Source organism: Macaca fascicularis, chromosome 5 (assembly GCF_037993035.2).
Source record: "Macaca fascicularis isolate 582-1 chromosome 5, T2T-MFA8v1.1".
NCBI lineage: Eukaryota > Metazoa > Chordata > Mammalia > Primates > Cercopithecidae > Macaca > Macaca fascicularis.
In genome coordinates, this window is record NC_088379.1 from 152,370,601 (window position 1) to 152,398,544 (window position 27,944).

Consider the following 27,944-nt stretch of genomic DNA (forward strand, 5'->3'; position numbering starts at 1 on the left):
AGCAAACCACCTGATCCAGTAAACTGCTGTCCACTTCGGCTCCTCAATGGCCTCCAAGCCTAAAAGGGAGCACACAAGCCAAGCAAAGAGGGCAGGGAAGACGGAGAAGAAACCACCCGCGGGCCCTGGCTCTGGGTCCAGTTGTTCCATCACAAATCAAATCTGCCTGCACTAAGTGGATAGGTTCCTCTGCAAGGCCTTTCGGAATTCTGAGTCCTGTCTGTCAAACTCTACCCTCTCTCCTCCACATCCCCCACCTCTTCTTTCAGGAAGGAAATAGTTAAAAAAGACTCCTGCCCTTCGGGGCCTGGAAGGGGGCGGCAGCTTTGTGCTTTTTAGTGGTGGCTGTGTCCCAGGATAGCTGGAAGGTTAGGACGCTCTTGCGGTCCCAGAGTGGAGTGGAAGTTCTGGAGCTTTGGGAGGAGACGGGGAGGACAGACTGGAGGCGTGTTCCTCCGGAGTTTTCTTTTCCGTGCGAGCCCTCGCGCGCGCGTACAGTCATCCCGCTGGTCTGACGATTGTGGAGAGGAGGTGGAGAGGCTTCATCCATCCCACCCGGTCGTCGCGGGGAATTGGGGTCCCAGCGAGACCTCCCCCGGAGAAGCAGTGCCCAGGAAGTTTTCTGAAGCCGGGGTAGCTGTGCAGCCGGAGCCGCCGCCGCGCCGGAGCCCGGGACACCGGCCACCCTCCGCGCCACCCACCCTTGCCGGCTCCGGCTTCCTCTGGCCCAGGCGCCTCGCGGACCCGGCAGCTGTCTGCGCCCGCCGAGCTCCACGGTTGGTTGCAAGTCCTTCTTATCGGGACTAGGACTGGGACGGGTGCGGGGATGGCGGATACACTGCGTGGGCCCCTGGGTCGGGGGAAGACGAGAACTGGGAACGTTCTGGCCCGAACTCCCTGCAGCTTGGGCGACCCGTCGCAGCAGGGGCTGGCACCCACCTGCCCCAGGGCGCGTGGGGAGGCGGGCGCCTTCTGTGAGGGGTGCGGTCCGGGAACGTGTAGGGTTCGGGGAACTTCACCTCCCCACGTGTAGGATTTAGGATTCGGAGTTTTAGGAAGAGGAAGCCCAATGGTTTTCCCTGGGTGAACCCTTTTCCCCAGGCATGCAAGAACTTTGAGGAACACCGAGCTCTGTGGCTTGCTCCAGCGCCTACTTGTGAAGTTGGTTCCACAGCCTTTTCTTACTCGCTTGCTTTTCCTCCCCCACATCTGGGTCTGGGTATGCCAAGGGTAGCCAAGGGCACTCGGTGTGAGGGACTGAGGTGTTTGGGAAAACCCCCAGTGTAGCTAGTTTTGGAAATCTGCCTGTGAAGGTCTGGGTGTTTTGTTCTGTGCTCGCCTTTAAAGGACACTTGTTGCTTCGCACGTGCAGAAAACAAGAGCTGCTTCTAGATAATCACCCTCTGTTTACATCATCCTAATGGCTTTCCCCTGATAGAGTTGGGGGTGGGAGGCACGTTAAAGTCAGGCGTTGTCTCTAAGGAGAGTTGCTCATTTCTTAACCGGAGAGCAAACCCACAGAAAACTTGTAAAAAGTGCCTAGTTTCCTTGTTTTTTCCCCCACCTGTAGTTGTCTATGTGTTCGCTGATTGAGAAACACCTTGGCAGTCATTTCTGTAAATTGAATGCTCTAAACTCATGCCATTTTGATAGGGTCTGAATTTCCAAATTACCAATTACAGGTGAACTTTGATCCTGAAAGTCTCATATGTTAAATGGTTAAAATGTAAGCGTAAGGATTCAGTCCTCTTCCTTAATAATAGTTTTTGCACTCCCCAAACTCTCAGACCCCAAACAGGAAGAATGCTGAATCTGTAGACCATGCCCTTCAGGTCTGAACCTGAGATGCTTCACTAGCGCTGTGACTGATTATGACTGATGATTCAAAGCACAGCCTGACTCAGATTCCTGGAAATGAACTACGAGCCCACCTTGGAAGAACCTGCAGTTGATGGGCTTCTTTCATTTGATTTTGTACTTTCACCCAATGATAATATGACATCCACATGCCTTTGCCAAGTATCCCTTCGTTTTGCAGCTTACCATGTGTGGAGAGCTGACAGAGAAGTCATCAGAAATGATTTCTGTGGTGGTGTCATTGTTGGAAGAGGAAGGAAGGGGGTTTTAATGATAGCTGGCTCGTGCCTTAAGAACCCACAGCGTTGGCCTTACTTCCTGCCATAATCTAACCAAGCAGACCAGCATGCTAAGGTTCAAAGCACCACGGGACCTCTGATGAGTAGAGCAGTACCCACCGTAGCCAGGTCTTCACAGGTCAGTTCCCAGCCGACTGGAACTGGCAGAAAGCCATTCCATTTCTGGAAAAGGCCTTCTCTCTCTCATTTTTAAGAAAGCTGTTATTGAAGGTTCTGTTTCACTTGGGAAGCTGGAAGACATTAGTCACTAAACAGCACAAGATATGAAAGTATTTCTTCTCCCCCTGTCTCTGTGATCCAAAGAGGAGGATGACAAGAAGCTTTTCTCTTGGAGTCCTGGTCTTCCCTTTGGAATAGAAATGGTGTCATTTCATAGGTCTGTCAATTTTTGGCCAGATACTCACTCCAGATTATAAGAAGCAGGAAAAAACTGCAAACTGTTTATAATTAAGTCTAATCAGAGCTGAAAATTACATGGCCTGCCTCTAACCTTGAAAAATTGATATTTTTCCCATTTAATCAGAGTGAGTCAAGTCCTATAAGCAAAATTACGTGTCTTGCCATTTCTTGGCTTTGAAACCTTGACCTAAATACTTCTTCAAGACTCCGGTTTCCTTATAAGTAAAATGGAGATATTGCTCCTGCCTACCTAGAGTCGTAAAGCTCAAAGCAGATAACAGATACATGTATAATAAGTTACTATATGTAAATACTATTATTATTTCAGAGTTCGGGGGGGAAATCTCTGGGGAAGGCAAAAGTATCCAATACTTGCACTTTATATATACCCTATACAACTTGAATAAACCTTATTTTATCCACGTATTGGCCAAACCTAAGCTTTGCTGATTTCCCAAGATAATTGTCAAAATTCCTAAAAGTGGTTAATACCAACCTTGAATAGATTCAGAAAAAGGATTCAATTTTTTTTACATTTTATTTAATTTTTTTTTTTTTTGGAGACAGGATCTTACTCTGCTGCTCAGGATGGAGTGCAGTGACTCGGTCATAGCTCACTGCAGCTTTAACTTCCTGGGCTCAGGTGATTCTCCCACCTCAGCCTCCCAAGTAGCTGAGACTACGGGCACACGCCACCACGCCTGTCTAATCTTTTTTATGTTTTTTAAAGAAAGGGTCTCACTAAGTTGCCCAGGCTAGTTTCAAACTCCTGGGCTCAAGCGATCCTCCTGCTTTGGACTCCCAAAGTGCTGGGATTTTAGACATGAGCCACCATACCCAGCCAGGACTCAATTTTTTTAAGATTAAATTATGACCTGGGATTAAATTATGACCTTATTTGATTAAATTAAGATTAAATTATAACCTTAATCTTTAATTAAGATTAAATTATATGACCTGAAAATATATACTTTACAGACACATACAAACACCATTGCATAAATCAGATTATGTCTTCATTTGAAGATTCATAAAAGCCTACAGAAAAGGAAATATATAAAATATTGAAATAGGATAAGCTATTTTTAATTATCTTTGATTATTCCTCATTAAAGTCTCCTAGACTTCCTGGACAGGAAGGACCACTTGCTCTCTGCAAGTGACTTAAAAATAAATAAATAAATAAACAAACAAACAAACCACACCAGATGGTCTTTGAAAATGTCTAACCACCCTCCTGAGTCTATTGCTTCATCTAAACTCTGGAGACTTCTTTAAAATATTTTACGTACAAATAAAGCATGAGAATGAGACAGAGGATAGTTTAGTTGTTAACAGCTCCAGCTCAGAGTTGGACTGACCTGCCTTAGAATCGCAGCATTGCCACCCATCACCCATGGCCTTGACAAGCTGCTTCACCTTCCTGGGTCTCTGTTTCCCTATCTTCAAAATTGAACCATGGATCTACCCCCATAGGACCACTGTATGGATTATAGGGCATCATGCACATATAGTACTGGGTACAGTGACTGGCATAAAACAAATGTAGCTATATAGGATGGTAAAAAGATAGTATGGGGACAGATGTCCCTTGGAAAACCAATGCTATGACTAACCTGGGAAAGTTCATTACTCTCATTTCATTCATCAACAAATACCGTATTATGATGATAATTTCTGAGAAATGAAAAAGCAAAAAAAGTATGTAGAAAACTTAGATTTTATATATTAATCATCAAGGTTTTCAAAACAAATGTTTTGTTTTTATCAATTATTTCATTTTTAATTGAAACTAAAATGTGTTAATGGTGTTAACCGGAGTTCTGATTAACATTTCATAACACTTTAGATGGCTACCTGTGCTGCACTTCATTCCTATGTTCATTATTTACCATATGCAAGACAGCACACATTTTAGAACACTGAATTTTTACATTTGATAATTTTATTTTATGCCTCAATACTCTGTACCCTTTACTCAGCATATAATGCCTTTTCTCTTTCATTAAAAAATATGTTTGTATCTCAACTGTTGAAGATTTTTGTAATTCAGGTTCTTATCAACCTGAATGTAGAGAAATGAGTAACTACTACTTGAAGGAAAAACTGCCATAGCCTCATCCATATTATGATGTAGATATAAGTATAGCTATGTATAGAGATGAGTGAGAGAGACAAAGCAAGAGAGATAGGGAGATGGAGATAGAGCTAGAGATGGAGATAGAGACAGAGATAGCGATAGAGATGGAAATGGAGACAGAGATGGAGATGACGGAGATGACGGAGATGATGGAGATGGAGACTGACATAGAGGAGCTAGATCTTGCCCTAATAGAGGTTTGGTTTTTTTCTGGTTTTACTATGCCATAGGGTAACCTGATATATATCTTATCTAATCACCAAATATATCCTGCATTTTAATTTAATCAATAAATGATCATTGACTCTGATCTTTTTGGCAACTGGGTTTTGTAACAAAAATTATTTTTCCTTTTGTTTCAGGTGAAAAAAATAGTGAAGGTGTAAAAGCAGCACAAGTGCAATAAGAGATATTTCCTCAAATTTGCCTCAAGATGGAAACCCTTTGCCTCAGGGCATCCTTTTGGCTGGCACTGGTTGGATGTGTAATCAGTGATAATGCTGAGAGATACAGCACAAATCTAAGCAATCATGTGGATGATTTCACCACTTTTCATGGCACAGAGCTCAGCCTCCTGGTTACCACTCATCAACCCACTAACTTGGTCCTACCCAGCAATGGCTCAATGCACAACTATTGCCCACAGCAGACTAAAATTACTTCAGCTTTTAAATACATTAACACTGTGATATCTTGTACTATTTTCATCGTGGGAATGGTGGGGAATGCAACTCTGCTCAGGATCATTTACCAGAACAAATGTATGAGGAATGGCCCCAACGCGCTGATAGCCAGCCTTGCCCTTGGAGACCTTATCTATGTGGTCATTGATCTCCCTATCAATGTATTTAAGGTAGGAAGTAACCACAAATGTATTTGCAGATTTAAACCCGTGCTCTGATTCCACATGGAGAGTTGCTGCAGACTTTTCTGACCTTTGGAATTTTATCTGTGTTTTTACTGAGAGCTATTTCTGCTATCTTCTAACTACTAGTTTTAAGATTTAAAAATTTTATTATCTGTCTTATGTTACACTTAGTTTCTACCTTGATTGTAACAAAATAGTATTTCAGAGATGATAGTTCAAAATCATGGTGTTTCATGACTTGGATTCTCATGCCAGCCCTGAGCTTGCTGGTTAGACAGGCAGTCTTGGCAAGATCCCTGGATTTTTATGAAATGCAATTTCCAGAGTGAGAGCTACTGAGCCCAGAAAATACTTGAAACAAACATATCCTTGAGTTTAGTTACCTGTTGAATATGATGCTGTTCAGAAGCCAGATATCTACAGTCCAACTTGAAATGAATGGTATTTATTTTATTTTGACTGTCTAGATTAATGATTAAAGCCAAAGGGCATCCTGGTTTTTCTCAGTGATTTGGGTGACTTAAGAGATAATGGGGTCCACATGATAGCAGGCCAGTGTTGACCTTGCTGAGCAGCATTACTAATACCACGTAAAACTGGCCTGCTTTACTGTGGTCTCCTTCATTTCTTCAGTCTTAATTTATCTAGCACCCACTGTGTGCCCACCCCTGAGCCAGGCAGTAAGGAACCAAAGAGAAACACAACAAAGCCAGTGCCTCAGTGTGAGAGGAAGATAACTAACCTGTCTGTGATCACCTTGCTTACAGACTGTATTAGGCCATTTTACATTGCTATTAAAAAAAAAAAAAAAAAAAAAAAAAAAAAAAAAAAAAAAACGGCTGGGTAGTTTATAAAGAAAAGAGATTTGATTGGCTGATGGCTCTGCAGGCTATACATGCATGGCTCCAGCATTTGCTTCTGGTGAGGGCCTCAGGAAGCTTCCAATTATGGCAGAAGGGGAAGGGGTGCAGGCACGTAACAGGGCGAGAGCAGGAGTAAGAGAGAAGGGGGGCAAGGCACCACTCTTGCAAACAACCATATGTCTCAAGAATCACTCACTAACTCAAGGACAGCACCAAGCCATTCATGGGAGATCTGCCCCCATGACCCAGACACCTCCCACCAGTTCCTACCTCCAACATTGGGGATTACATTTCAACATGGGATTTGGAGGGGACAAACATCCAAACTATATCAGAGACTACTTAGTCCCAAAACAAACTAAAGCCGAAGGAATTAGATATTCCATATTTGGTCTAGTTGTTGTGAGGGAAAAATTGCTGCAAGAATTCAAATGTACTAAAATTCAAATGAAATGGCTTGATCTATGCCAGATTTTGTGAAATGTGTTTATTCTAAACCCAGGAAGAGTATTTTCCTCACCCTTGTTTTTTCCTTCTATGTATTACACATAAAAAGCAACTATTCTAAGAGGTAATATTCTGAAATATTACTTTAAATGGCAAGTTTTGTCAATTGAAGATATAACACATTTTAAGTAAAACAGTAATCTCTCAGTTTCCAGTAAGTACACTTAAGCTGTGATTATATTATATTACACTAGCAGAAATATCAGTGGTCTGACAATACAGATGAAAACAATGGTTACAATTTTGACATTACAAATAAAAACTTCTCAAAATTACACCAATACACTGTTTCCAAAATTGAAGAGATTAGAGAACAAATAATCAAAAAATTATCATCTCTTTCCACAGGATAGTGTAAATACATGTGTTTTCTATTAGAGCTTAAAATAGGAATTGAGAACTAAACTATGATGCAAAATTGAAAACGCATAATTGATTTTAAATGTTTAGCATACGCTACATAACTGTAAGTTTTTCTTTTAAAAAGTTTTCTCTTTATGAAATACTATGTGCATGCAACCACTTGACTTTTTCCTGACATTTCTCCTTAATGATAAATTGGAAAATTCAAATTTTGACTCTTCAGCCATCAGAGTGTGGAGTATCAAACATTGATTATTCATACTTATGAACTAGTGAACCAACCCATCATGGCTCAAGAAAATAATTAACTATCTCTGCATTAATAACTCCCTGCTGCTGTTCACCCTGAAGCACACTATGTAGATTTGACCATGTGCAAAGCAGCTTCTTAGCCAATCAATATCCACAACTGCTGGGAAGGATACCTGCTTATCTCTTTGAGGTGATACTGCCAATCACCAGACTAAACATCATTTCTATTCCATGGCAACGTTTTAAGTCAGATCATCTGGAATGTCTCTGGATTTGGTAAAAATGCAAATAGAACTTTGCTTTACATTCACTTAGCAATGAATAAAAATTAACACATTTTTATTTGACCATATTGTTCTCCCCTCCTTGGAATCCAATACTTTGTATACCTTACTGTAGTTCTAAATAATGCGGACAGTTTGACTGGTACTTTCATATCATAGGAGTACATTTAACCATCATTAATTTTAGAAAGTAAACCTTTAGGCTAAAAAGAAATATACTCTTTAGTTATTTCAATCTTTTTCCAGAGGGAAAGAGAAAAAAGCACTGGAGTGTGCTAAAGAGCCTCACAGTATTTAGGAGCGATCTCCACATTTTTCTGCCATCCTCCTCTCTAGGTCATGAGATCATACATGTTGCTATTCTTATGACTTCTAACCAGGATACTCAAGAGATCCTTCCAAGCAATGTGAGTCACAGGCCCCCATCCCTTTCCCCCATAGCTGCCTCCCACAGTAAAATTCTGGTGCTTTGGAGTCTGTCACATATTAAACCTATAGATTCCTCTAACCATATCAAGTTCACTACCTCTGTATTGCAGGGCAAGGTAGCAGCTGTCCATCTCACTTTACTATTACATTTATGTAGCTGTGAAAATAATGCATGCAATTGGAGAATATTCAGTTAAAGGGATGCATGAGCCTTCTTTATTTTCCTCACTATTAGAAGGATTAGGTTGAAAGAAGAATAAATAGTTGAAAGTATCTAATATGCTCTTCAAAGAAAGATGAGTTTTGAACCACACCTATTTTTGTGTTTAACAATTACATTAATTGTTTTTCTTTTTTAATTTGTATAAATTTATGGGGTGCAAGTGTAGTTTTGTTATATGCATCTATTGCATAGTGGTGAAGTCAAAGCTTTTAGGGTATCCATCACCAGAATAACATACATTGTACCCACTATGAAATTTCTCATCATCCACTCTCAGTTGCTTTTATGCTCAGTTCTAAGGTGTCTCCAGACAGACAACATTGCTTTGAGTCATATCAGAGTCAGCATAAGTGGAAGTAGACTATTTAAAGATTGTATTAATATCTGAAGCAAGCTAGAATTGCTGATAAGACTAATGTTACAAGAAAAAGAAGGCACGATAAATTATTCTTCCTATTAACGTTTTATTCCCTTTCTCTCACTTTGAAAAAGATTGTACTGAAATGGTTTCATAGATCAATGTGATATAAAACACAACTGAAAAGTAATGCAGCAGGTATCAAACAGCTGGGCTATTTCAGATGTCATTAACCCGTGTAGCTGTTGCTTGGTGGCTCTGGATGGCCTGTGGCATGGAAGGTGGGGTGGGCTCATTCCACACCTAAATTTTCAGAAATTTCTTAATTGATCTCCATATCTTCAGAGCTTCTTCCCCATAATATATCCAGGACTTTGCTTTCATCTGTCAAGTGCCACTGCTTCTACAAAAGCACCCAGGAGCTCCCACCTGTCCCCCTTGTCCCCCATGCTTAGTAATCAAGGCCCTCCACACTTAGGCCATACTTCACCTCCTTCCAAGTAATTCCCAACACACATGGCTCAGGTCTGTCGAAATGCTATCACTACCCCCAAGGAACATCCTTTGCCCTAAATAACATTCTCAGAGAGACTGAATATAGTCACTGAATTGCTGCTACTGAAGCATTTACAGATCCTAGTTTGAAAAATGAGTTAGGCCTAGAATTATATACATTGCATCAAACAGAAATAACCCAAAAGATGAAAAGAAGTTCCTATAGCCCTTGCTTACATACACTCACACACACACACACACACACACACACACACACACAACCTGATGATAAAAGAAAGTCAGCAATCTAAGAAAGTAAAATGCAAGGCAGAAGGAACCAAGGCAAGCCAATGAATGCCAGTTGCCTTCTTGGTTTTCAAACACAATGGCCTTGCAAATGCTAATGTTAAAGAAAAACTGTTTCTAAGATTATCAAAGGATAACTGATTTTTAGTTATTCAAAAAAAGGATAATATTACTAATTGCACTAGAAGATTGACAAAAGCAGGAAGGAGGAAGGGAAAGGAGTTAGCAGATTTCTTCATATACCCAAGCTTATAACCCATACTGCTGGTGGATTCAATTTGTCAATAAATTACATTATCTGATATCTGAAATTTTCAAGAAGAACAAAAACTTAGCTAAGTAAATTAATCTGTATATAGGATATTTACATTTGTTAGAATGGCAAAATAGTTAAAACATTGTCTCCATGTTGGGAGACCAAAAATAACCCCTGATTACTAGATGACAAAATAGATGAAAAGCATAGAATTTAATAATTATTTAATGATTCATGAAATATATGCCATAGAGTGTTGTCCATAGGGAGATGGATTATAATTTTGAACAGAGTGGAAGCCCTAAAAGTGATATTTGTGCATGAGCCAAGGCTTGGCACCGTGTAGCTTCAGGATAACAGCTCCGCCATATGTATACACAGACATTTCCATATACCACTGTATCTCATCTCTTAAGCAGAAACAAGAATGCAGGGACGTGTATGTATGAGAGAGATGGAGTAAAGAGGATTAGAATGGTGGCCATGGAAAGAAGCAAGAGGTACAGTCCAATGGCTTGCCATAGATGCTTTTGACATGCATAGCAGGGAATTGATACCATGGATAATATGCCATGTAAATCACGTCTCCACTTAGCATGTGGCACAAAGCAGATCTGTGAGAACAACAGTGATAGAATCCAGTAACTGTTGATTACTAATTTTGTCTACCCTAAGCAACCACCCCTTATTGAGGACAACAATGAATAATAAACACATCTTATTTCTGCATGAAATTACCACGAATATTTTGCAATGAAAAGTCAAGACTCTCAATATGTTGCTCTGGCAGAGGATCTGAACAATGTGGAAATGAGAGACATTCACATAGAGCCAGTTTTCTCCGTGTTCACACAGCCTTTGACATCTTGTGCAACTGGAATCCATCCTTCTGGGGCAGCTTTACAAAAGTCACTTCTTGACATATCAAATCACCACAGCAATTTGTGCCTTAAAAATAAATTGTCACAACTTACAGATTAGATGCCTCAAGCATAGCAGATGTTCAGTAATGCTTGTTGTTATGATTTGATTTGATAAGGGCCTTCACTCTTAACTTCAAATCAGATTAATCTGAGATATTCAAATTAAAATGATGATGATGGTGGTGGTGGTGGTGACGATGATGATGATTTGTCAAAGGGATTCTTCATTTATAGACAAGGCAGAAGACATTATCTGTGGTATGTACATACTATTCCCCAACTTAGTCAAATTACCCACCAAATTCTGTACATGATAAGCATATTTCCCTTTTACTGCATCATCAAGCAAATAAAAACACACTTTCTCATGTACTCTAAGAATCATGCTATAATAAAATTAGCTATAGAAACTGTATTCTCTAAATTTTAAGAGAGAATATGTGTTCCTTGACGAAGATCCCTGTTCCTCACTGGTGCACTGTATTCCAGCTAGATGTTTTCCCATAGGGTAGCTCTGATGCCGCCTCCTCTGCAAGCTCCTCTCTTTCCACACTTTTCCGCTACCTCTCTCTACTCCAGCTAACCTGGTCTATCTATCTGAGTCCTTCTTCCTGGAATATGGTCCTTCTACCTGGAATATTTTTTCCTCAGGCCTTCTCTGGCTTATTTCCACTTTATTCCTTGGATCTCAGCTTAATCATCTCTTTGGCAAGTATCCGTGATCCAAACTGGGTTAGTGGCACTCCCAAGACCCCCTTTATTAACCCTGTACTAGCACTTAACACATAATCTATTGTATTTACCGGCTCCTTGGCCTGTCTGCAAGTTTCTTGAGGCATGCTGCCATCATTCTCATTTATCACTGTATCTCCAGTGCCCAGCCTTAAAAATATTTGATAAATGAGTGAAAAAAGAAAATGCACTGTAGGTGCCTCTATTAGAATGTTTTTCTCCCTTGCAATTACAGATCTACAACCAGATCTGCTTATTGAGTTTATTGAATTTCTACCTTTTTTTCTGAAAAGCAAAATGTCTCAGGGTCCATAAATCTGTGAGAAGCTCGTGGGAAGCAGAGCAGCACATAACAGCAAAATGATTTTCCCCTTCCCTTTGTCTCTAGGGGTCGAGAGTTCTTGTCTCATGGTTCAGGCATTGTGTTAACTATTTCTGTGCAATATCCATTCTTTAAGTATAGCTGTAACTGTAGTTTTGATTGAAATATTAACCTATAAGTGATTTGGAATATCAAAATAAACATTCATATCACAGAAGGTTTTTTTTTGTTCTTGAGAGAATAGGAAATAGGTTGATTTTTCTGGCGTTACTAAGATATATGTACATTGCAAAACATTATGCTAATAGCTTAAGAATATATGTACATATGAAATGACAGAGTGATAAATTTATTAGCCAATTTGCTGTTTGTTATAAGGAAGTTGCTGTCTGGAAAGGCTTCAGAACCCTGTCCAGCTCTACCTCCCCTTCTGACTTTTCGTTTCCTGTGTCTGGGAACCTCATTGCCTTCTCTCATGGTCATGTTAAGTAATTATTCTCATGTGAGGTTACTCTGCTAACCCTCAGCATTTGGCTCACAGCACAGTTATTCCCGTGTCAGTGATGGGGGATGGAAACCGTCCATCACTGCAAGACTGTTCCCATGGCTGAGGAGGGAGAGATGGTTTCAGTCGTGTTCTTGTTAGTAAGGTGTTGAGATGTAGATTCATGGCTGATGATATTGCCCCATCAAAGAGTTCATTTAGCTCATTGGAAGAGTTTGCTGTATTCTAAATTTAACATAAAATAATGATGCAGGAAAGTTTTAGGTTTTAGAAAAGAATTTTCACATGATACACTGTATATGCATGTGTGTGTTTGTGTGTGTGTGTGTAAATGTTGCTCTGGTTTCAGCGTTCTGATCAATAAAAGCAGAAGTTCAGGCCATTTTATCCTGAAATATTTCTATAGGGTAGTCTTATAAGTTGCTTATTATACAAAGTATATACAGTTAGTATAAAGAGTGTGCGAACTAAAATGAAGGGGGCTGGGGAATCAAATTTGCTGTCTCTGAAGTTGAGTTTGAGACTGGAGTGGTTAAATAAAGGCTGTTCTAAGAAATTCCATCAAAATAAATTTGATATACTGCCAGAAATTCTACAACTGCCTTCTGGATCTACCACATTCTCTTGGGAGTTAGAACTACTGCTTTCTATAGCTACAATTTTATTTTTAACTAGGTCTAGTTTTTGTTGAAAAAACTGTCCTAAGATTAAAAGTTAATAGTTGAAATTAAATTTAATAATAAAACTGAATGTGTCATTCAGTGTTAATTTTTGGTAGCCTTATGTTTAAATTTGAACATCAAATATTATACAAAACTCTGCTCTGAAGCATCTATTTAAATTTGGTATGTTTTTGCAGAAGAGCAACCTGGAAAATAAAATAAAATAAATAAATTTGGAAGGTTTGAAGCCCTCAGTGTTCTTGGGTTCTGGAACCTAAAATCAAATGTGCCCTCAGAAAGACTTAATATTATTTTTGGTTGTGCACATTTAGAGGTCGCTTCTCAGAACTTAAACACCTCTAGGAGTTTCATTGACATTCTAACTTTTAAAACAACTTCCTTGGAGACTAGTACCAAGAAAGGAAGCAAGTCAAATCTTGCATCTCATACTTGCCCTAAACATGAGACTCCTGTTATTTTAGATCAGATTTATACTAGAAGGCAATAAAGATGGCAAGTCATTCACCACTTGTTTACTCAGTAATATAAGGTCTTTATTCTCTAACTGCTCTTCATTTATTCAATAAAGACATTGGGTAAATAGCAGCAAACAAAACAGACAGACATCCTTGCCCTTGTGGATTCTGGTAGAAGAGCAAGACAAAAAGGGAAATAAATAAGTAAATACATAGTATGTAAGATAAGTACTAAGTAGATAAGTACAATGGGGAAAGGGAGTGGAAAGAAGACAGATATTGAGTGGGTGACCTCAATACAAGGTGACAGTTGAGTAAAAGAAAGGATGAAGGAGCAAACAATGCCGCTATTTAAGGTAAGAGCATTCCGGTTAGAGGAAACAGCAGGTGCAAAGGCCCTGTGGCAGGAATGTGCCTGGAGGGTTAAAGGAAGAGCAAGGAGGCCATGGTGGTTGAGTGAGAGAGAGAGAGTCATGGCAAATGAGATCACAAGGATATGAGGGTAGAGCAAGAGTAGGGGAGAGGTAGAGCACATAGGGCCTGATAGTATCATCTATTGTCCAAACAGGACAATTTTGAGAGTGAAGGGAGACACTATTATGTCAGGACAATAGGCATAAACCTATTGTCCTGGGTAAACAAGGAAAACCTATACACCTTTAAAAGTCTTTGGCTTTTTCTCTGAATGAGATAGGAAGTTTTGAAAAGTTATGTCCAGATGAGTGACATGAACATGTTACATTTTAACAGGAACATTCTGGCCAGGCACGGTGGCTCATGCCTGTAATCCCAACACCTAGGGAGGCAGAGGTGGGAGGCCAGCTTGAGCCCAGGAGTTGGCTACTATGTTGAAAAGTATTTCCTAAATCAATGAAGGGAAAACATACAATCTTAAAATATGTTGTATATACTAATATATAACATGAGAATATTACCTAAAGTGTAGTGTTTACTCTATGCCAAGCTAAGTCGTATGAGCCTCCCAACAAATCTATGACATGCTACTGTTGCTTGAATGTGAATATGAAAAAAACGAGGCCCAGAGTGTTAAGTAACTTTCTCAAAGTCACACAGCTAGAAATGGCAGGTCCAGGATTTGGATCCAGCCTGACCCCAGAGGCTGTGCTGTTAGCCAGCCTGCCATACTCTTCTTCCACACACCTCGTAAGACAAACCTTATAATTACCAAAATGTCATCCCTAACACAAATAGATTTTCAAAGACTGTTCAAAGAAGAAAATCATTCCCTTTTATCTCTCCACTAAATCCAACAGCTTCATTAGTTCCTTCTTTAAGACAGAAGTAACACATTGTAAAGAAAATGTGTATAATAGATTGCACTCCAAAATAGCATCTATGTTGTAAGTCTTGCAGATGGCCTTGGGACATCTGGTGAACAGGATTTGTGTAGCCTATATTCATTGTCATGTCAGTGAGGTCGACTGACAGAAGGAGAGCCAGAAAATAAAAAATAAATAAACTGAGAGGAAAGATTGAGTTTCTGATGGACTAATTGCCTCGACACATCTGCTCAGAGAAATGCGTTTCGCCAAACGAATGGCTCATCTAGTTATCACTTGAAAGGCGAGGCAATTTGTCTGTGGACAGGATACAGAAGAATGAATGTCTATGGCTAGCCCATAGTTTCAGTTGGGTTAGAAACATCAGGCTTGACTGATAAAGTTAGAGGTTGCTTTTCTAGACCTTCCTCCTTTGGGGTTTACCAGATGCGCAGGAGTTAAAAGGAGGATGTGGAAGCATAACAGATGACATTTGTGGATATGTATAAACTGATCATTAAAAAGAAGCCAGCAATCCTCAATTTTTAAAGATTTGCATATAAAACTTACCTTTTGTGAAACCTTTCCATGAAATCTAATGCATAAAGAACTTCATTATTAATTCCTAATTTTAAAGGCAACAAATAAAGGAAACATTATTGAACATTTTTTCAATGTCCAAAATATTGTTTATCAAAATATGAAAGGTAACGGATACATATTTCTTTTTTTTTTTTTTTTTTTTTTTTGAGGCGGAGTCTCGCTCTGTCGCCCAGGCTGGAGTGCTGTGGCCCGATCTCAGCTCACTGCAAGCTCCGCCTCCCGGGTTCCCGCCATTCTCCTGCCTCAGCCTCCCCAGTAGCTGGGACTACAGGCGCCCGCCACCTCGCCCAGCTAGTTTTTTGTATTTTTTAGTAGAGACGGGGTTTCACCGTGTTAGCCAGGATGGTCTCGATCTCCTGACCTCGTGATCCGCCCGTCTCGGCCTCCCAAAGTGCTGGGATTACAGGCTTGAGCCACCGCGCCCGGCCGGATACATATTTCTTAACAAAATATTGAATAACACATTACACCTCATCCCACATAAGGTTTATGTCACATAAAGTAATTTTGCAGAATGTCTGTACAAAAAAAAAAACTCTAACCACTGTGAACTTTTAGTTTGAAAGAAGATTTAAATCTCAGTTTTCACCAGATAGAAATATCTAGAATACAGCAGAGTTTCTCTTTTAAAATGGTGTCATTGATGTCATAAGTATGGTATTTCTCTGCATATTTTCATTGTTTCCACAAATTTTACTTGCTTAAAGAAGCTAAATCTATGAAAATTAGGTTTATATCATTTAAGAATCTTAATACTTTTTAAACTTTTAAACATGTTATTGAAACGTAGCATACACATAGAATAATATGCCTAAGCATCGGCTCTGTTAATTTTCACAAAATGAACACATGTATAACCAGGATCAACAAACAGAGCATTACCAGCACCCTGAAGTCTCCTAGTCACTATCCTAACCCCTAAGCCACTCACTTTCCTGACTTCTAACAGCATGAATTTGCTTTCCTGTTTTTGTGTTTCCAGCATATGGAATCCTGTGATGTCTGTACGTATTGTTTTGTGTCTGACTTCTCTTACTCAACATTATGTTTGTGAGAGTCATCTATATTGTTGCATTCAGTTGTAGTTCAGTCATTCTCATTATTGTATAGCTCTTAACTGTGTGAATATCACACTTTATGAATTCTACTAAAGATGGGCATTATTAAGTAGTTTCTAGTTTTGAGCTATTTTTAATAGTGCAGCTGTGGACATTCTCTTATGCATCTTTTTGGTGCATATATATGTTGAATATCTATGTAAGTATATAGATATAAAAACCTATAGCTGTATATATAATGATATCGGTAATATTTATGTAGCAACATATATAGCTACATACTAAATATATCTAACTATATACTTCTCATATAATTTTTCTTGATCACAACCCTTTTATATTTTACAATTCAGTAATGTTGGAGAATTACACGAGGGTAAGGTACAGAATTAAGAGCTAGACAATAGAATTCTTCTTTTTTGTTTTGTTTTGTTTTGTTTTTTTAGAGATAGGTTCTTGCTTTGTTGCCCAGGCTGGTTTCAAACTGCTGGCTTCAAGTAATCCTCTCATCTCAGCCTCCCAAATTGCTGGGATTACAAGCATGAGCCACCATGCCTGGCCCAGAATTCTTTTCTAATTCTAAAAGCTTTAAGACCTGTGTGGCCTGTATATGAACTTGGTCCATGATAATTATTTGCCTTTCAAGAAAATCTATTATCTGCCTTCATAATGGATAATTCCCAGATCAACTCACACATTGACTAAGCACCTGTAGAAAACACACAGGAATCTAGGCTTCAAGTTGCTCACGTTCTATTTGAGGATACAAGCAAATAGTCAACAAAGTTAGACTGGATACCAGCAGAGTTTTTATACTCAAGTTTTATACTCAAGTATTCTCTCGGACTTTTTTTTTTTTTTTTTTTTTTTGAGACAGAGTCTCGCTCTGTCGCCCAGGCTGGAGTGCAGTGGCGCTATCTCGCCTCACTGCAAGCTCCGCCTCCCGGGTTCACACCATTCTCCTGCCTCAGCCTCCCGAGTGGCTGGGACTACAGGCGCCCGCCACCATGCTCAGCTAATTTTTTGTGTTTTTAGTAGAGACAGGGTTTCATCGTGTTAGCTAGGATGGTCTCGATCTCCTGACCTCATGATCCACCAGCCTTGGCCTCCCAAAGTGCTGGGATTACAGGCGTGAGCCACCACTCCCGGCCTCTCTTGGACTTTTTGAAACCAAAGAACAAAGTGTATGCAGTGACTTCAGAATCATCTCCAGCTCCTGTACTGTCATAAAGGAAGTCAAGCCAGAGGGAGTGGTATTCACTAAGGTGATATTCCAGAACCCAATTTCAAGCACTGCTGCTTTCTCCTGCTTGATTTGCTCACCCAGGGCCCGGCAAACTACAGCCAGTGAGCCAAATCTGGCCCACCGCCTGTTTTTGTAAATGAAGTTTTATTGCAACACAGCCATACCTATTGCTTATGTATTTTCTTTTTTTTTTTTTTTTTTTTTTTTTTTTTTTTTTTTTTTTTGACGCGGAGTCTTGCTCTGTGTCCCAGGCTGGAGTGCAGTGGCGCGATCTCGGCTCACTGCAAGCTCCGCTCCCCCGGGTTCACGCCATTCTCCTGCCTCAGCCTCCCGAGTAGCTGGGACTACAGGCGCCCGCCACCTCGCCCGGCTAATTTTCTTGTATTTTTAGTAGAGACGGGGTTTCACCGTGTTAGCCAGGATGGTCTCGATCTCCTGACCTCATGATCCGCCCGTCTCGGCCTCCCAAAGTGCTGGGATTACAGGCTTGAGCCACCGCGCCCGGCCTGCTTATGTATTTTCTATGGCAGCTTTTGAGAGTAGTTTCAACAGACATAATATGGCCCAGAAAGCCTAAAATATTTACTATCTGGCCATTTATGGAAAAAGTTTGTCAACCCTGGTGGCATCTCACCAACTGCCCTGCCCCTGCCTTTCATCCCTGCCTCTTATCTGCCTCCACTTGGACCCACAGGCAGTCAAAGCTCAAGATCTGAACTTCAGAAATGTGAATAAGGCTTCATAACCTTTTTCTCTTTTCAATAGAGACAGGATTTCACTATGTTTCCCAGGCTGATCTTGAACTCCTAAACTCAAGGAATTCTCTTACCTCAACTTCCCAAAACACTGGGATTGCAGGCATGAGCCAGTGCACCCAGACACTTCATAACCTTTGATATTTTTAAGTGCCTCATGCCTTAACCCCAAGAAGTAAATGGGCATAATCTCAAGAAATCAAAATATGTTTTATTTTTTAAAATGGTTTGTCACTGATCTTGAATAAATCACTTGACCTCTCACATCATTCTTTTTCTTTTTCTTCTTTTTTTGAGAAAGGGCCTCACTCTACCACCCAGGCTGGAGTTCAGCGGCATAACCACAGCTCCCTGCTGCCTCAAGCTCCTGAGCCCAAGCAATCCTCCCACCTAAGCCTCCCAAGTGGCTGGGACTACAGGCACGTGCCACCATGCCCAACTGATTTTTTGAATTTTTTGTAAAGATGGGGTCTCACTGTGTTGTCCAGGCTGATCTCAAATTTTTGGATTCAAGTGATCCTCCCACCTCAGCCTCACAAAGTGCTGACATTATAGGCGTGAGCCACCACGCCCGGCCTCAAGTCATTATTTTTATTTGAAAAAAATAAATAATGAAGGGACCATTTCATGGCATCCCACTAGGCATAATGACACAAAGTAGGCTTATTCCTAAGCTGACAGCCAACACCAGTTACAACAACCAAGGGCTATTGTCTCTTCGTTGTCTCAATTTATGTTAGTAAACATCAGAACTTTGGTCTCATGAGAGGTCTTGGCAACCACAATTCACGTGTTTTCTAATCAAAATTAAACACTTTCTAAACTCTTTGTCACACACTTAGAAATATTCAATACATTGTCCTTTGGGTAGTTAAAAGCAGCACTAAGCCAGATGGCTAGATTTTTGGGTAGCCATTTATGTTTCAGTTAAGTAAAAGAAAAAGGAAAAGGAGATGATGAAGATTTTTCATTTATTTTAGAGAAATTTCATATGAAAATAGAGTTACTCTCTAAAAGTCTTTTTTTTTTTTTTTTTTGAGATGGACTCTGTCACCCAGGCTGGAATGCGGTGATGCAATCTCGGCTCACTGCAACCTCTGCCTCCCGGGTTCAAGCAATTCTCCTGCCTCAGCCTCTGGAGTAGGCGGGATTACAGGTGCCCATCACCATGCCCAGCTAATTTTTGTATTTTTAGTAGAGACGGGGTTTCACCATGTTAGTCAGACTGGTCTCAAACTCCTGATCTCAGGTGGTCTGCCCACCTCAGCCTCCCAAAGTGCTGGGATTACAAGTGTGAGCCACCACGCCCAGCCTCTAAAAGTCTTAAAGATAAAGCTTTACATACTTGAAGTTACTTAGTCAGAAAATCACAACACTTTATATTTCTTTGGGTGGACCAATTGAATTACATGATCATAACTAAAAACATGAATTTTCTTACCTCTATGCTGTGAAAATCAGGGACTATTTCTTTAATAATGGACAGAAAGACCATGTCTTAGACAAAGGGGAAAGTAGGGGATAAGAAAAGAAATATCTCATGTTCCATTTTTTTATCACTAGGCGTATGTATGTATGCATACATGTTATTTTTGGTGACACAGATATTCTCTGTTTACATTACATTTTTCCAAACTGTTGGCGGTCAGGTGTAATCCCAGCACATTGGGAGGCCAAGGCCAGAGGCTCATTTGAGCCCAGAAGTTCGAGACTAGCCAGAGTAACATGATGAAACCCCATTGCTACAAAAAAAAAATACAAAAATTGGCTGAGTATAGTGGCATGTGCCTGCAGTCCCAGCTACTGGGAGGCTGAGGTGGGGGAATCACTTGAACCCAGGTCGAGGCTTCTGAACCATGATTGGTCCCACTGCGCTCCAGCCTGGAAGGAAAAAAAAAAATGTTGGGAGGAAAGGACACGGGAGCTACAGGGGCTGGAGGAAAAAAAGCAGAGTTGGGTAGTGGAGACCCATCCTTAGGACTCAACCACGTCATTCTGTCAGCACCCAGGTGACATTTCATATATTTGAGGAAGAAAGGGAGGAAGCATGTACTCTCAAAATGTGAGGAGTCAACATCCGTAATTCCAACTATGTGAAAGCAGCTTGAAGAACCAGAGCATTGACCTATTCATGATTTTTGCAGAGGCACTCATTCGGATTGGCCCTCCAAGCAGGCTGGTGTAAGAGCCTCTCAGTATCTACACCAAAGCCCATCTGTCTTGTGGTTTTGAAATTCTTTACTTGTTTGCAGTAGCTCCAATGAACCCTCATGAAGCGATAAACATTTAGTTTATTTGTGGAAATGGCCCAGAAGAAAAAAGCTGGTATTAGAACTGAAGATGTCTAATGAAGTATATTTTTCTTAGCCAGAAATTTTGGATAAATGAATGAGTGGAGAAAAGTAAGTGCCTTAGGTAGGGCTCAATATTTGTCCTTCAATTACTTTTTAGGTTATGATCCTTTGTACACACCATATTCTGTTCAGACTACCTCTTCTCTGCTAAAAATACGCCTGTGCAGGGGCAGTTCCCACACTAGTAGCAGGTACGCTCTCACACATTTATGCCTTTGTATAAATTAGAGAAAATCCTAATTTTTCATGTTTTAAATAGGGAATATATTCGAATAGATCAAAAATCAAGAAAATAGAAAAAGGTACACATTGAGAAGTCTTCCTCTTAGACCAGTCCTGATCACCAAATTTTCCCACTCCCACCCTCTATAGCGAATCACCTTTAAAAGATTCTTCTGTATCTTTCTAGTGTTTCTTCATGCAGATATAAGAAAATCCAAATATATATTTATATTCTTTCCCCTGTTTATTATACAATGTTCTGTACATTGCTTTTTTCAATTGACAGTATATCCTGGAGATCTCTGAATATCAATATATGAAAAGCTGCCTCATTTTTTAAATAGTTTCATAGTATCCCATTGTGGGAGAGTGCCATAGGTTATATAATCAATTGTTCCAATCTTTTAGTCTACAATTGCAGACTATGGTACAATTGTAACCATGTGCATGTCATGTTTATATCTGTGGGTACAGCTATATGACAAATTCCCACACATAGGATTCCTGTGCCATAGGTCAAGTATCTGTATTACTTTGATATAAATTGCCAAATTATGCCCCATAATAATTGTGCTGTCTTGCACTCCCATTAGCAATGTAGGAGTCCCTATTTCCCCATTGCCTAACCATATTCTTAGTTTATTTATCTTTCCTTTGGATTATCTTAAATAGAAAATGTCAGCGAGGAAGTCTTTTTTTGCTCCTATACACTAAGATTGCTTATAAAAAATGGTGAAAAAATAGGAAACTAATTTTGGAAAATGTATTGGGTCACTGAATCAAATGCCCAATGATAATTTTATGTGTCATTTACTTTTGCAAAAGTATACATTTTTACCCATAATGAAGAGGATACTAATTCAAGAAAGTATCATAGAAAATTAGATATTTTTTCTACTCTGAAGCAGTCACTGATTGTCAGTGGATTCTATACACTAAATTATTTCAGAATTCATATACTTGAAAATTGTCAAATATATAAACTCTAATTATTAGAGTATTGATATTTAGAAAAAGGATCTGTAAAGTGTTTGTGTCCATTTTTCCCAGTCATTTACATATCAAAAAAGTACTCATCATGGAACCAAATTATTTTCATCTCCAACTTGAACGGCTTTTTGATATTTCAGGTTGAAACCAAGATAAGCCTGTGCATTGAGTCTGAAGAATTGTACTTTTTCCAAATATAACAGTTTTGAAAACTAATTTATGAATTGTAGTAACTAAGTTCCATCCAGTTTCGACTCCCATTTTTTGACACAGATCAGAATGAAAAACCCAGAAGCCAATATCCAAGCTTTACCGCAGAAGTTTCCACTGTTCAGGCAGTAGTTGAGGACTGAGACAGACGTTCTGAATGACAACTTTACCATGACAACTGAGCGTTAATGTCATCTGATAACATGTCGGTAGCTTTTTTGGAAATAATCTAGGATGATAGAATGCGAGGTATCTCTTCAAAAATAAGTATTTAGCCTAATTGCTGAAATACTTTATATTTTAAGGACTGGTATGACTGCTTTTTTTCATTTATCTAGTTTATAACTTCATGTAGTGTGAATTCAGCCTGAAATTGACATTTAAATTTTGTACCTAAATTCATAGGTTTAGTGTTTTGAAGAAAACAATGACTTTCCAGTAAATAAAATAATCTTTTTACATTTTCTTTTGTTCAGCCTTGAGTTTGTTTTGAGAGCTTTAGTTTTCATAACAAAGAGAAATGTAATTTTAAAATTTGGGAGAATTGTAAAACACCATTATATTTTTTCAGATGTGTTTTAAAATTTATTTTGTACAATATGTTTATAGATATGAGGCTTCATTTTGTTGAATTCATCCTACACACACACTTCTTTTTAGCTGAAATTAATAGAAAGCCAATTCTAAATTAATGTAGGTAATACATAATTTAATCAACTGGATGAATACCTTGGTTGCAAGTCTTGTTCTGACCGGGCTAAGTGACAAGAATCTCAATCTACTGACCTTCCAGCATCTAGGTGGAGCTCCCAGGACAAGCAGGCAACAGGAAGCAGGAAATAGCAGGAAAAGGTCCTTTAGTTCCCATGTGTAGAACGTCTCTGCATTCATGGAAGCAAATGCTCAGCTGCCTCTGTATTGAACCATACTGATGCCTGCCACCATATTGTTCATTGTAGATACAAATCATTATGTTAAAAGTTACAGTAGGTTAGAAATTGCAACCACCTCTTTCAAAAGAGTGATTACCACAATTTTGAAAGGAAGAGAAATACAGATTGTAACTTTTTGCTATACCAGCAAAGAAAATTAAATATTTAAAATATTATGAAGATGCTTTTGACTAGCTATGTGTGACCTTCAGAGTTTCATTTTCAAAACAAAGTATTAATCTATATCAGTGTTTCTCTAAATTTTTGTTCTCAACACCCTTTTATACTCTTAAAAATCATTGAGGACACCAAATTTTTCTTCATGTATGTTATATTGATTGATATTTATGATGTTACAAGTTAAAACTAGTCATTTTATTAAAAATATTTATTAATTTTCATGAACCCCATTAAATGTTAACATAAATGATATATTTTTGTGAAAAAAGTTATATTTTCCAAAACAAAAAAATTATTTAGTGAGAAAAATGGCATTGTTTTACATTTTTACAAATCTCTTTATTTAATGTCTGGTTTAATAGAAGACAGCTAAAACTCATATCAGCTTCTGCATTCAATCTGTTGTACTATGTTGTTTTGGTTGAAGCATATTTAAAAACTCTAGCCTCACAAAAAAATGTAGTTTAAAAAAGGATGAGAATGTTAATCGTCTTTTCAGATAATTGCAAATATTCTTTGATACTACATCAAAACTCTCCCATTGGCAGTTTTGTAAAGATTAGTTACAATGTGGAATCTGAAACCATGTTAATGAACTTTTCAGACATCTTACATTAAAATATGTTGTCTCTCTTGTACTTTGCATAGATGTTTTACATATGCACGGTTTTGTAACATCAGACATTGGCCATTAGGAATTACTAGTTTACCAATTACAAGAATCTTCTCAATGTTACCTTATTTAATTATATAATATCAAAAAACTACATTCATTAATATCACCACCAGTCTTTTGTCACATGGAATATTAAAAAGACATGTACCTAAGCTCAAGATATATTCAAAATTTATAATTTCTCTGCTGCTTCAACAGGGATATCTTAAGGGAAACTCATGAAGCATGATCCATAAAAGAAAAAAAAAATGTTGGGCCTTATTAAAATTAAAAACTTTTTCTCTGCAAAGGACCCTGTTAAAAGGATGAAAAGACAACAGCCGGGTGCAGTGGTTCACGCCTGTAATCCCAGCACTTTGGGAGTCCAAGGCAGGCAGATCACTTTCAGCTCAGGAGTTAAGGACCAGCCTGGGCAAGATGGCAAAACTCCATCTCTACAAAAAAATATATATATACACAAAAATTAGCCAGGCATGGTGACATGCACCTGTGGTCCCAGCTACTCTGCAGGCTGAGGCTGTAGAATCACTTAAACCTGGGAGGCAGAGGTTGCAGTGAGCCAAGATTGCACCACTGCATACCAGCCTGGGCAACAAAGTGAGACCCTATCTCAAAAAAAAAAAAAAAAAAAAAAGGGATTCGTATCTAGAATATATAGAGAATTCTCAAAACTCAATGGTAAAAAAAAAAATCAATAATCCAAATAGAAAATGGACAAAAGACAGAGACAGAAATTTTACTGAAGGGTATATGCAGATGACAGATAGGCACATGGAAAGGTGTTCAATATCATTAGCCACTAGGGAAATGCAAGTCAAACCACAGTGAGATGTCACTAAACCCTATCTGAATGGCTAAAATGTTTAAACAAAAAAAAAGAGAGAGAGAGACAACACCTAATTCTGTCAAGGATGAAGAGAAACTGCTGGTAGAAACGGAATGTAGAACCACTCTAAAAGAGAGTTTGGCTGTTTCTTTTTTCTTTCTTTTTTCTTTTGAGACTGAATTTCACTCTTGTTGCCCAGGCTGGAGTGCAATGGCACGATCTAAGCTACTGCAACCTCCGCCTCCCAGGTTCAAGCGATTCTCTCCTGCCTCAGCCTCCTGAGTAACTAGGATTGCAGGTGTGCACCACCAGACGGGGTTTCACCATGTTGGTTAGGCTGGTCTCGAACCCCTGACCTCAGGCGATCCACCCACCTCGGCCTCCGATAGTGCTGTGATTACAGGCGTGAGCCACCCTGCCTGGCCAACAGTTTCTTATAAAACTAAATATGCAATTTCCGTAAGGCCTAGCAGTTGCACTCTTGAGCATGTATCCCAGAGAAGTGAAAATTATGTTCATGCAAAAACCTGTACATTGCTCTTTCCCGGGGTCCCAGTATCCTGGCAGCTTCCTGAATATTTGGCACAGCAATGAGCTAAAGCCCCTGAAAGAGGTGAACTTGGGAAACAGTGGATTGCCAAGACTCAAGGAAGGACTGAGGTGTCATTTACTTTGAATGAAGATCTTGCAAATATTCATGACATTGGCGGAAAAGCAGCTTCAGTCAGTGCTCATAAAGAACATCCATTTGTCTTGCAAAGTGTTGGAGGACATATATGAACAATATTTACTGAGAGCTCATCAGATAAGCTGTCTTTGGAAGGAATAGTGGTGAAAAGAGCTGAATGCCAACAGACTGCCAGTGAAAAGTACATGATTAAAAAGATTGCAAATAGAAGAATCTTCCAAATCTGTAAGGCTATCACAACAACTGGACAAAGTTGTAACAGCCAGTTTCGAACCTGTTGCTAATCATCAGTACGATACTGAATATGAAAGGAAAGAGAAAGCAGATGGAAAACAAGCTCCAGCTAATAAACAACATGTTTCAGATATACTATTTTCAGCCTTTAGAAACAACAATATTATCATCTTAAGGACTTGGTGGATGTCACAAAACAACCTGTGGTATACCTGAGGGAACTCTTAAAAGAAATTGGTGTTCAGGATGTAAAAGAGATCCACAAAAACACGTGGGAGCTGAAGCCAGAGTACAGACATCATCAAGGAGAAGAAATGAGTGATTAAGACGGCTCCTGGCCAGCATGTTGGTGAAACAACAGCGACGCTAAGCAAAACGCGTTGATACTGGAAGGCTTGAACACTGTACGTTAATAGGGGCTAAGTGGCAATACTTTCCTTTCTCTTGGTAAATTTTCTAAACCTGTAACTATTGTAAAGTGTCTTCAGTGTTTTTTGAGGAGAAAGAACAAATTTATTTATAGACTTAACTTGTATTAAACCAGGTTATTCACAATGGGAATAAGGGTTGGAGGATGAAGAGGATTTCTCTTAAATATTAGCTCTCAGCATGTAAAATTAGGAAACGGTTTTTAAATGAGGACTCTCTGCCCTTGCTGTATCTCTGAGGGGCTGAGGTAGTACAGAATCAGAGAGAATAGTATAGCAAGAAAAAAACAGTCAACTACAGAAACTCTTAAAAGGAATAAAAAGCCAAAGTTCCTTATTTTGAGGAAAAAAATTCTAAAAACTCTGTACATTAACACTCACAGTAGTTTCACCTGTAATAGCCAAACCCCGGAGACCACTCAGATGTTCTTCAATATGAGTGGTCAAACCAACCATGGTACATCCATACCAGAGACTACTACTCAGCAATGAAAGGAAAGAAGTCATTGATACACACAACCATCTGGGTGAATCTCCAGAGAACCGTGCTGAGTGAAAAAAACCAATCTCAAAAGATTGCATACTATTATTACTCCATTTATACAACATCCTTGAAATGATAGAGTTGTAGAGATGGATAACAGATTAATGGTTGCTAGGGGTTAGGAATGGGAAGGGGAGAGAAGGGAAATATGGGTAGAAGAGGACATCAAAAGGGATCCTTGTGGTGATAAACCTGTTCTGTATCTTGACTGGTGATAAATACACAAACCTACACATGTTACTCAATTGCACAGAGCTAAACGCACACAAATTAGTATATGTGAAACTGGGGAAATAAAATAATATTGGTAGATTATATCAACATCAAAAAAATTGTGCCATTTCATATTCCCACCAGCTTTATATGAGGATTTTAATTTCTTCACATCCTCACCCCAACACTTATTATTGTCAGTCTTTTTCATTACAGTCATTTTAATAGTGTATAGTGGTATGCCATGGTGGTTTTAACTAGCATTTCCCTAGTGGCTAAGGATGTTGAGCATTTTCTATGTCTTTACCTACTTATATATCTACTTTGGCAAAATGTTTATTTAAATCCTTTGCACATTTTTAATTAAGTTATTTGTATTTATTTTATTTTAGTTGTAGTTCTTTATAGATTCTAGACAGAAGTCCTTCATCAGATGTATGATTTGCAAATATGTTTCCCATTTAGTGGATTTGTTTTTTGTTTTCTTCATGTCTTTGGAAGAGCAAAAATTATTTATTTTATTTATTTATTTATTTATTTATTTGAGACGGAGTCTCACTCTGTCACCCAGGCTGAAGTGCAGTGGGGCGATCTCCACTCACTGCAACCTCCGCCTCCTGGGTTCAAGCGATTCTTGTGCCTCATCCTCCAGAGTAGCTGGGATTACAGGCATGCACCACCATGCCCGGCTAATTTTTGTATTTTTAGTAGAGACAGGGTTTCACCATGTTGGCCAGGCTGGTCTCGAACTCCTGACCTCAGGCAATCCACCCACCTCGGCCTCCCAAAGCACTGGGATTACAGGCATGAGCCACCACACCCAGCCTGAAGAGCAAAAATTCTTATTTTGATCAAATCCGGTTTATCAAATTTTTCATCTATGGATCATGCCCTAGTGTCCTATCTGTGAAATCTTTGCCTAACCCAAGATCACAGAGAATTTCTCCTCTGTTTTCTTCTAACAGTTTTAGAGGCTTAGCTCTTAC

The 27,944-nt window shown here is 39.1% G+C and overlaps 1 protein-coding gene and 1 pseudogene across 1 annotated transcript in view; both read left to right on the top strand.

Moving 5' to 3' along the window:
- Window positions 1-363: 363 nt before the first annotated feature.
- The window catches only part of EDNRA (endothelin receptor type A), a 63,745-nt gene continuing 36,164 nt past the window's right edge, over window positions 364-27,944 (top strand). The window contains exons 1-2 of the mRNA XM_005556033.5: window positions 364-776; window positions 5,058-5,548. Coding sequence (XP_005556090.1) covers window positions 5,129-5,548 — 420 coding nt within the window. The 5' untranslated portion in view covers window positions 364-776; window positions 5,058-5,128. The remainder of the gene's footprint in view (window positions 777-5,057; window positions 5,549-27,944) is intronic.
- Window positions 13,861-26,238, top strand: LOC141410371 (general transcription factor IIF subunit 2 pseudogene; annotated as a pseudogene).